The sequence below is a fragment of the Gambusia affinis genome, linkage group LG17, assembly GCF_019740435.1.
Source record: "Gambusia affinis linkage group LG17, SWU_Gaff_1.0, whole genome shotgun sequence".
In the NCBI taxonomy this organism is placed as follows: Eukaryota; Metazoa; Chordata; class Actinopteri; order Cyprinodontiformes; family Poeciliidae; genus Gambusia; species Gambusia affinis.
In genome coordinates, this window is record NC_057884.1 from 10,153,351 (window position 1) to 10,164,914 (window position 11,564).

Consider the following 11,564-nt stretch of genomic DNA (forward strand, 5'->3'; position numbering starts at 1 on the left):
TGAGGTGTAACAAAAAAATCAAGTTTAATTCAGATTTTACATAGACTCACATTAAGTAATGCATAATTACAAAATCTAAGGCCAATTCAAAATTTGTCATCAGCAAATTCAGCTGTTCTCCTTCAACTGTCTGACACTCATCAGTAGCTTCAGGATTCAGACTGTCACCATCACTTGTCTCACCAATCAGTTTGTACACAAGTGCATCACATGGGTAAATGTATGAATATTGCTGTATATATGATGTGTACATATACATATATTAAATGCCAATTTCTCACATCTTTCAATCCAGTTCAGATTGTTCCTGGTGTATGATCAGAAATATTATTATCGTCCTTTGTTAAAGTGTCATGTGACACTTGTTTCATTACCTTGAACTAGTGGCTATGAATTTGTCTTTTCTGAAGAAAGATTTTATCATTCTGTTTGCATCATTATTTTTAAAAAGACAGACATTCAGGACTGATAAACACTTCAAAACATAAGTATAATGCTGCTTCCAACTAAATTGTACTTAAAGGTGGACAAATGTGAAAATGCTATTCACTGTGGGTTTTTTTTAATTATCCATGTTCAAGGGTATCTTTTCCTTTTTTTCTTACCTTACGGCCCCTGAAATTAAAATTGATTTTTGTAGTTTTTTTAAAATAATATACACATCACAGAACAGGTATTACTTTTCAAAGGGTTATCATGACACAAAAATTTAAATAAAAAAAAAAAAAAAACAAGTGAAAAGGATTATTCAGCCCTTGAATCATTTTTACACCCTCCATTTTGTGAAAGAATTTTACAATAATTACAATAACAATAACAATGTTAATTTTGTCCTTCTCCAATGTAACTTATTGACTTAATGCACATACTGCATATCTTTTAAGTGATGTTTTAAATGCTCCAAAAGATCTCTAGTGCAAGTAACCAGACACTAAAACAAGTTTTCCACAAGAATCTGGCTTTATCAGATTAAATAGATTTTGACAATCTAATTACAAACTGTCTGCACAGGATGTGCTGCCGCAATATTTGAATTGTATTCTTGATACAACCAAAATAACATTTTTTGCACCAATCTTAGATTATTTGAGTAAAATCTCATTTATTAATAATGCAAAGATACATTGTGTTATCTAAAGAAATTGAATTGATTAGAAATGAAAAATGTTAAGATAAAAAAATTGTAAACTAATCCGATTTAAAGCCAGACTCTTTGTTATAAATTTCTTTTTTGACATTTAGTATGACAGATTCAACAAAAGACTTCAATGAAAGCAGAATGTAGATTATAGTCACAGTGAAAAATATATTTTGATGTTTAGTACAGAACAATTAGTGTATTAAGAGCTTGCAATTAAACAGTAGCTTTTAAAATGTTTCTGTTTTTTAGTATATTTTTGTGGTTCTGGGCTCGCCTCTGAGTCATCAGAGCTTTTATCAAGCTTTCATCTTTTCTCCATGTAGTTGCAGACGGATTTGTTAAAAACCGCCAGGAAGAAATCCGCGTCTTCCTTTGTGATGCACATGGGGGGTTTGATGCGGAAGATCTTCAACAGAACAACAACAAATACATAAGTAAATATTCGTACCTGTGCAAGAATACAGACAATTACAGACAGATAATGGGAAATAATGCAGTGCTCTGACTGAAGTAGTGATTCAAAGGCAGTTCTTCTGGTTCTGTGTTTTAACTGAGAAAATAAAACATTGTCATTTAGAATGTAAAGTTTCTCCTTCTCAGTTTGTCCTTCATCTTGTGACACTTTGGGTTTGTATTTTTGGATCAATCTGGTTTTAGTTTGGGGATCTGTCTCTCCTTCAACACTGTGAACGTTCTTGTTGGTTTCTGGATTCAGTCTCATTTTGTTCCTGCTTTGTGTATAGAGTCACAGTTTATTTTAAAGCCACTTACATTTTGTCCTCTAACCTTTGTAACCTTTGAAACATACATACCAGATAAATGAAGGCCTGCTAATCTGTAAAAAGATCATATGTGTTGTTAATTGAGGTTTTTGCATTTGTATAATAACGAGGGGTGACCATTTAGACTGCCTGGCCAAAAAAAACCCTCATATGCTAATATTACATTGGATCGCCTTTGGTTGTGATACAGCATGCATTTGCTTTGGCATTGTTTTGATAAGCATCTGCAATGTCACAATATTTATGTCCATCCAGGGTTGCTTTAAATTTTCACATTTTAAATGTCAACTCGTTTGACCTTTCTTAAACAGAGTAGCATGTTTTCCACAACCACAGGATGTGTCTTTCCACGTGGATGTTTAAGAAATGAGAAGCTGCTCGTTGGATCAGCTGGGCTCAAGTAACTTGTTGCCAGCTGGAAGACAAGTCGTTCAAGCAGTAACTATCCAATAGGAAGCTCATGATTATTTGCTCAGTTAAATTCAAGCGGTTACTTTTTTTTAAGCAAGGAAGTGCTTAATATTTTTTTGGTTTTTATTGCGCTCATTTTCCCAGGGTTCTGTGTATTCATTCTGTTTATCAATTAGTTTCTTTAAGCATCTCCTGTCCCCACCCACATCACAGCTGCCATGGCTTCTGAAATTTTACTGGCCTCTGAAACTTTCCAATACTTACTCTTCCTCACACAGTTTTTTTCCTCATCCTTTGCTTGAATTTCCTGCTTTTTTTCCCTTGTCCCTGGTTCCCGTTGAGCTTTTCCCTCTGTAACTACTCCATCATTCTGTGATGTTTACATTGTGCCCTGTTTTTCTGGTTCAGCCAATCCAAGTCACGCCCCTCATTTCTGTTATTCCTCGCACCTGTGTTTCTTCCTATTGTCTCCCTTCTTAAACCTCCCTCAGTCACAACCACGCTGCCAGATTATCGAACGCTTTCAGCAAGTAGTTTTCCAGCACTCATACCTCGCCCTCATAATCACGACCACGCCTTGTTCCTCAGACCTGTCCCTTTTGCCTCGCCCTTGTCGGACTATTACTGATTGCCTTTCTGGATCTCGACCCACGCCTGTTGCTGTACTCCACTCCCGCCCACTCCCACGGATTCTGCTCTCTGCCCCGATCGTGTATGACCTCCGCCCGTCTGACTAGGATTCAGGATCTGGATTTGGTTCTTCTGCTGCCCCCACAAGTTGGCACGCTGCCCTGCATCAGCGCTTCCCTCCCCAGGCACTTCGTCCCGAGCTCTGCGTCAGCGCAGCATCTGCTCCACTCCTTGTTCCTCAGCCGATCCCCACATTTACTGAATGCCAGGTTAGTGTTTCCCTTTACACACGCTAACAGACCCCTTTGTTGCTATTTCTCCGGTCATCAACCTCTCCTTTTCGCCCCCCCTTCGCAGTGCTGCAGCTGACGATCCTGTGCCCGGTTTAAGCTGCCTTTTAATAAATATCAGAGTTACTGCTCACTCCTGTGTCGTGGCTGAATTTCTGGGTCCCTCTAGTGCACCATTACACATTCTCCATTTGGTTTCTCCAAACGACTTTTTTTTATAAAATTGCATAGCCTCTTCATGTTATGTGAAGACTGACTAACCTCACTTACATCTTTGGGAGAGTATTAAAATAAGAGGAAAGAAACAGATGACATATAAACAATAAAAGAAGGGTTTGTCTTTTTTTTTAATGGCAATTTTTGATTTATCAGACTTTTCTTGTTTCACTAATCTCTTTTCTTTTGGCATTTTGTTCTATTATTGATTATAAATGCCTTGAAATACATTGGAAAACTCAATATTAATATATTAATATATTAAAACAAAAATAAAACTTAATATTTCAAACATTTCTGGACATGTCCAATAACAAGGCATAAAAAATCAGCCTAATGTAAAGTAAGTCTGGAAAGCTAATATGAAATTAATCTTGATATTAGTGTGACTAACTCAATAAACTAAAGGATGTTAAGCCTTGATCTTTAGCATGTACTCCATGTAATTTACTTATTTTTTATGTAATCAGGATTCATGTTACCTGTCCATAAACTCCTCCTTTGCCTATGAGGACTCCCATATCTTTAACATCCTCAAAGATCTCGGCGATGTCTTCAGGAGGCAGTGGATCTCTGCTGGTCTGTAAATGGAAGAGAAGATAACTTTGAATAGAAGAAGTGGTCCTCTGATATCTACAGATCAGCCCAAAATTATTCATGCACCTGGAAATTTAGGTTTAAAGTTATATTTCAATTTTACCAACATGATCCTCTTACTGAAAATAATATGCATGTTCTTAGAGGTCACAGTCCTGCCTTAAACCTGACAGAAAGTCTGTGGAGATAGTTTAGATTAGGGTGATGGCAAGGACAGAGGACTAAACATTATGTAGAAAATCTAAAGCAACATCTCAAGACATCAGTTCACAAATACAGACGGTGAACATTGCAGCCAGCTGGGACACAGCTGAACCCTGCCCCAGGACGCATCGTGCAGAAACACACGTTAAACAAACACGGAAGAGGTGAGAGTCTCTTCTGTCATACACTCAGTACCTTGTCTTTGACCATTTCCACACCGATCTGAAGCCCTTTTCCACGGACGTCGCCAATGATTTCATACTTGTCTCGAAGTTTTGCCAGCTCTGTCATTAGATAGGTGCCCACATCAAGACTGTTCTTCTGTGTGCCGTCCTCTATGATTGTCTGTTTAAGAAAAAGCAATTGGGAATCAGAGAGAGCTGCGTGCTCCAGAGAATTTGAAAATACCTTCTTTCCAAGTCAATCTTGTGGACAGGAAATTGCTCACATCAAGCACGGCTGAAGCAACTGCACAGGCCACCGGATTTCCACCAAAGGTGTTAAAATGCACTCCCGTGGCAAAAGAATTAGCAATTTCTGGAGGGAAATAAAACATAAATTAACAAGCTCACACCTTTAGCCCTCTCAGGTTCTACTTGATGTCAAGCATTCAGAACACTAAGCGAAAAGTATAAAAACAACAACATTTTTTGTTCCTGTTCTATTTGTTTCTTGGAAAAATCAAACATCTTGGAACAGCTGGAGGGTCTTTAAGTATACAGAAGTTTGATTATCAACCAAGTGCCATGGAAACGGGCTATCACAATAAATAACACAAGAAGTAACATGTGTTGTGCTACCAGAAATAAGATGTGATTGTTTGGAAGTGTGAAGTAAATCCTGATGGCAATCAGCAAACAAGGCTACATAGATTAAGAGGCGGAAAGTGAAATCAATGAACCACTGAGGTGAGGGTCCAGGCAGCTTACTTCTCGAGCCCAATTTTATATAATATATGTTTTTATTTTTTTGGGAGAGATTATTGAAATCAATAAGTCTGACAGGTTGCTAAGAATGCCCCATTAATAAGGATGATATCGAAAATCTTTAATGGCTCTATGTTCTTCTCTTTATAACTCAAGTTCTGTGACAGCATATTCTTCATCGTTCACAACAATTCATCTTCCATCTGCAGACAATACACTTACTAATGTTGCAAGTAACAAACTGGAAGTGTAAATTTTAAAGTGTAAATATATATTCTCACCTGGTGTCGTAACTACAGCTGCCATAGGGAATCCATTACCAATGCCCTTTGCCATTGTAACCATGTCAGGGATGACATCATGTCCTTGGAAACCCCAGAAGTGGCTTCCAGTTCGTCCAAATCCAGTTTGAACCTGCCACGGTGCAGTAAGAGACAATATGGGGATTCATCAGCACCTTGCAATGTGGTGATTGCTTTTGCAGTCCTTCCTCTCAGGTACATAACAGTGTTGTCAATGAGCAATCTACCCATGTATGCAGATATATGCCATTTCCATTTTAATGTTATTAGCAGTAGGTAACTAGCTTTCGTTCTAGTTATTTTTCTAATAGAAATTAAAATGGACTTTATCAAGTAATCAAACACAGTACTTGATTCTGAAAAAAAAGCATGGCTCTAATGTGTGACTTATCAGTTTTCCAGGTGTAGCACATATTTATGCTTCTGATTTTCAAACAGATAACCAGATTAAACGGAAACATTTGCAAATGACAATTTTATCTATGAAGGCAAACATCTATTCAAACGTATTTGATCTTCTGAAAAACAGTTACAATAATGAATTGCAATTAACTTAATTTCTTTCTAAAGTTGAACTTAATGCACAAACCATGCCAGAACTTATAAGTACAGCCAGCACATTATCCTTTGATCTAAAAGAAACTCACACATATAAGTGTGATTGTAAGACTGTCAGACTGGGTTCTCTGTTTATGTTAGAGGACTTGCAATAAGTAATAGAACCATTAATTGTGTTCTTTGTCAGAGTTGTTCATAAACCTACAGAAAACTGAAAATTAGTCAATCTCATATCACATGTAGTTCCATGTGGGTAAAACTTTATCTGGATGAGTTACCGTTGTCTCAGGAGAATTGTAAGCCTCTAGTTCATGACCTTAAGCTGAAGGGAACATGCTTTATGCAGTCAGACAATAACCTGAAGCAAGCCAGCTTTGAATGGCTAACAAAAAAATAAATACAGAAATTATTTTCAGCTGTCCAACTGAGATACTAAGGCACAAAATTAAACTTTCTTTCATGCTCGAGAGATTTTGGGTGTGATTGAATTGCAACAATTATTCAAAATCTGGAGGGCCAAAGTTTCTCCTCTGTGGTATAAAACATTCATTGTCAGTTACTACAAATAGATAGAGGCAAAACCAGCTTTTAGGCTCAAAAGAAATGATCCTTTCACTTGGTTTGCATGCTTTTTTTCCTCTTTCCTTTTCTTCATCATTTGTAAACCACATTTTGTTTTTACTCAGGGTATAAGGTAAAAATAAGTTTTATCTGAAACATTATTTTTCACAATATACACATATATAATTACAGTTTCATTAATTATATATATGTATATAATGACACATTATAATTATAATGTTTTATGATAATAATGAAATTATAACTGAAGTTCACTGAGTTTCATGAGTGAAATTTAATGATGTCAAACCCTTTAAAATTTTTATCGGCTGCATAAAACTTTTGGTAATGCCATTCTACAGAAGTGAGCGTGCAGATGATGAAAAACCTCAAAGGTTTACTGATACTCTTAGTAGCTTTTGATTTTTAAATTTAAAATCATTTAAATCAGACCTCATCAGCAATGCAGATCCCTCCTCTCTCTCTTACAAGTTTGAAAGCCTCCTTTAGGTAGTTTTTAGGGTACTGAACAGCTCCTCCGACTCCCTGAATGAACCAGACATATTCGCAAAAACATGGAACATATAAGTGGAAAAAGATATAAGAATTATATCAGAAATGTCTTCATTTTTAATCAATATATTTAATCACCATGCATGTTTATCTACCTATACATTAAATACCGATGGTGACAAAATTATTTAAAAGATTTCAAGACAAAATTAAAACTACTGGGAAAAAAAACCCATTGATATAAGCATTATTTTCAATATCATCACTGTATGATTTCTTAAGATGTAAAACAACACCTGAATAGGTTCTGCAAAGAAAGCAGCAATTCTAGGAGGGACGCTTGTAGCTAATGTCTCCTTAAGTTGTCTGATGTATTGCTCATTTGCTGCACAGTGACCTGTATAATAAAAACATAGAAAACTCAGAAAAATGCTGAGCGGTGATGTAACAGGTTAAAAACAACTAAAACACATTCCACCTCTCTCCCACCTGATTTGAACTGTTTTACTTTAGTCCCAGAGCACAGATTAAAAAAAAAAAAGAATATTTCTGAAAATTTGTTTTTCCGTGACTGATTTTCTCCGGCCGCGTCTAAAATTCACAGTAGATGCCTCATGACAGAATGAACCTTGTAAAGGGACAAACTTTTCACGATGGTTAAAAATAAGTCAATGATCAACAGGAGGAGACTTTGAACTTCATTCTGCTCTTTCAGCACTTATTCTCGTCTCCTCACATCTTATTTTTAGGAGTTCAGCATTTTTACTTTTACAAGTTTCATCTATTAAATTGAAGATATTTTAGACCAGTTTGAACAATAAGTAAGAACTGCTAACAATAAGGCATAAAAATGTCTGGTGCCATTGGGAGTTGTACAAATATTAAAAGGCTAAGCAAACACTCTAGATCCAAAACATCAAACTTTTTTTTTTTTTTTTTAACAAAACATGGATGGATGATATTTTATGATTTATTTCTCCTGTTAATGAGAACTGAGTCTTGTGTGGCCATGTCTGTGTACCTTGAGCACAGCTACACTCTCTGGTAGTCTGCACAGGTGAGTCCCTGCAGTGCCTTCCTCCCCAAGGACCTCTGAACACATCCGGACACATCGTCTGTTTAATTGGCAGAAAACAACACAGCTGGGTTAAAGTGACAAAAACGGAAATTCTTACATAATACAGCAGCAGAAAAAAATGTTAAACTAGAAAACTGCAAGAGTATTAATTAGGTCAATACTCTGAATGCTGCAATTGTGCAAAAAAAAAAAAAAGACAAACAAATATTAAATATGAAATGCCTTTTTATTCATTAATGTTAAATGAATTCCTCTACCGCAATGCAAAAGACTTGTCACCAACAACTGCTTGCCAGTGTGGCGCAACTAGTTTTTATGCCCTATAAACCTGCTGGTTAGTTTTTAACATAGAGCCAGACTGATCTTACCCAATTCCTTTAATAGCATTTTCTATTTTCGTAAGTTTTCATTGTCTGATAATAAAAAGTGTTTCAAACAAAGAGTTTAAAGAAAGCAATGTTCAAACACTGTGTCCTAATGTGTGAAATAAATGTGTATTTTTCACTTTTTCAATTGAATTACTGAAATAAATAAACATTTCAATGTATGGAGATGCACCTATTTATCATTTCTATTTCATGGGCGAGACTAAATGAAATCCTCCACCACACCAGCATGTTTCAGTTAGGCACTGATGTTCCCACACTTCAGCTCTCTACAAAAATAGCAACTTGAAATGAGGCCTTGCCAACGCTATTTTATCAACTTATATTAGAGGGTATGTCGTTTACAATAAAACAATATAGTCTTGTTAAAACATAAAGGTGTATAATGAATACGACATCACAGATCATGAAAGCATTGCCGCAGGACGGACAGAACCGTGAATGTATGACTGCTTTTCTATAGACATACTGCTGTTCTACATACATTTGTACAACCTAAACCGTTGGCAACAGGGTATTTGTATGCTGCATTGGAAGTCAGACCCATGGCCATCGGGCTGCCACCATGATATGATCCTCTGAAAAACACACAACAACTATGAGCACATTGCACATGTTTATCTCAAGGAAACATTCTTGTTAATTTAGCAATCCTAACAGACAAGAAATAAAATGAGAAAAATGTCTCCTTGCTCTCCTCCAGTTTGGTGTAAATATGTTAAAAGTTTTTAATAATTCATTGGTATGTTATTTTTTTAAACATTGGATATTTCTATTCTAGCAAAATGTATAAAAAAAGAAAATGTTGGACCTGAAAGTGATTATGTCAAAATTTCCAGTGTAGAGACGAGCTATAAACATCGCAAGGTCGTTTGCTTCAGAGCCGCTGTTTGTCAGAAAAACCACCTGCCCACGGAAACAGACATTTTAACTACAGCATAAATATACATACCCATGACTAGTCTAAAAATACACCACCCTACCTTAAGAGGATCGGGCAAATGGGAGGCAAGTTTCTCGCAGTACTCTTGGAGAGTAGGGTAGACATAAATGAAAGTAGTATGCCAAAGTTTTTTCAGCTGTTTTTCAGCAGCAGCAGTTACTTTCCTGCACACACAGACATCAACAATTAGCTATAAATACACTAAAAAGTGAACAGACAAAAACATAATTCCTGCTTCACATATACACACAAAAGAACCTTACGGGTGGCAGTGGCCCACACTGACAGTGGCCACACCAGCAAACAGATCCAGATATCTGGTCCCATCCACATCCCACAGATACTGCATGTACCCCTGATGGATGAACACTGGTTTCTTGTAGTATGTAACTTTCATGGTCATGGGGTTGCAGTTCTGTTTGCGGATCTCTATCATTCTTGCTTTTGACATTCCCTGGAGAGGCACATGGTGTAAAATATAACTTCAAAAGAAATATTATGTTTCATTTTTCATTTGATTTGTTCTTGAATTTTCAAAGTACAAGACAGTGTGTGCATATCAGTGGCACTTGAGACTGGAGGTGTGAATGAAATGTTGGGGTTTTTTTGTTGTTTTTCCATGAAACGATTTTGTCATTTAGACAGTTAACTTAATTCTTACATAATACAAGACAGAACTGTCCAAGGTTAATCTACTGTGTGTCTGCAGATCTTGGCTCATACCTTATATTCCTCTGGAGTGAAATTGCAAGAAGGCATCTCTGGTATATCTGTGCGAGAGAATCTGAAGTCTGATTTCTGACATGATGCACCTGTAAAAGAAAAATTAATGAACTTAACATATTCTGTCAAGTTACAACCACAAACTACAAAATACTATTGTAGTTTTACATTACGAGGGATATGGCTGAAAAAGGATTTCATGTCAGTCAATATTGATAATTATTGATTTGTTTTTTGTTTGAAATACTGGCAAACTGGTGATGTGGTCTTTCCTGTTTTGTCCACAGTTTCCTGTGAAGGTGTTTTACAGATTTTCTCACTTTATTTCTTGCCAAGGTGCAACCTTAAACTGCTGCTGCATAAGTTACTCAATTGGTTTAATTGCTTACCAAAAAGTCAGGGAGTTGTTGGCACCTTGTCCAGCTGTCCCTGAGAGGTAGAGGATTACAGACTCTCCTCTGCCTACATCTCCCAAAATGCTGTGCGGTTCTTGATCGAGTTCAGGTGAAATTATGATCTACAGATACATGTATAACACATGTTTTTGATTTATTGCCCAGCCCTAGTCATAAGCCAATACAAAGTAAGGAGGAAGGAAAAGAACATGTGGTTTTTAAAATGTTTTGAAAATGAAAATGTTTTATTTTTGTTAATTCAGTGCCAGAATGCCAGAATTGTGCAGTGCCAGACAAATGCTTGTTTTAGGTCAACAAATTCTTCCAGTTGAGCTGTGGATCAACATTGGATTAAATGTTAGTATGTTCAACTCAGTATAGCGGTATAATTGGCTATTTTAGATATAGGATGTGTTCCCTTGATTTTAGGTGCATATGATGGAATTTTATCTGTTTATGATGACAGTCGAGTACCAGTGGTTCAAATAACAAAAATGGTAAACATAGAGTAAAACTTGAGACGTGTGCCATCTGCATTACCTTAGTAGAACAAAAACAAGTATGGCATGTTCCATGAACAGCTGTCTGCACTGCAGCAACAGTTACAAACTAGTTTGATCCGGATTTGATAAATTTCCACGTTAACTCACCGCTCGCCAGGTGGATTTTAGCCGAAAATTGGGGCCGATAGACGGGATGTCCCGTAAAAACTGCCCATCGGCCACTCGCACAGGACGCAACTTTTAGCATGTTGAGGATGCACTCTGTTCAACTTTGCCCAGACTTGTGTTTTTTGTTTGCTTTCTCCATCTCTCTTCACGGTAGGCGTAGACCGACCCCCGCTTCGCTAGTGGTCCTTTCGTTTTTCGACATACTGAGAGGTGTGGGCATGCAGGACCGCTGCAGAA

The 11,564-nt window shown here is 36.8% G+C and overlaps 1 protein-coding gene across 3 annotated transcripts; it reads right to left on the reverse strand.

Moving 5' to 3' along the window:
- agxt2 (alanine--glyoxylate aminotransferase 2) lies at positions 1 to 11,457 on the reverse strand. 3 transcript variants are annotated; one of them, XR_006368637.1, is made up of 15 exons: positions 11,307 to 11,457; positions 10,262 to 10,350; positions 9,802 to 9,992; positions 9,579 to 9,702; positions 9,407 to 9,501; positions 9,080 to 9,173; positions 8,153 to 8,246; positions 7,428 to 7,528; positions 7,072 to 7,164; positions 5,479 to 5,611; positions 4,720 to 4,808; positions 4,467 to 4,616; positions 3,953 to 4,051; positions 1,337 to 1,547; positions 1 to 1,273 (listed from the first exon to the last, which is right to left on the reverse strand). XR_006368637.1 is itself a non-coding variant. In XM_044096471.1 (15 exons), the coding sequence occupies exons 3-15, from the start codon at positions 10,295 to 10,297 to the stop codon at positions 1,446 to 1,448; spliced, it is 1,401 nt and encodes a 466-aa protein (XP_043952406.1). In that variant the 5' UTR covers positions 10,298 to 10,350; positions 10,651 to 10,778; positions 11,307 to 11,429; the 3' UTR covers positions 1 to 1,445. The 3 variants fall into 3 exon arrangements, 2 of the variants coding, with proteins under 2 accessions (XP_043952406.1, XP_043952405.1); XM_044096471.1 differs by adding an exon at positions 10,651 to 10,778 and having other exon boundaries at positions 1 to 1,547; positions 11,307 to 11,429; XM_044096470.1 differs by having other exon boundaries at positions 1 to 1,547.
- Between the last annotated feature and the right edge of the window lie 107 nt (positions 11,458 to 11,564).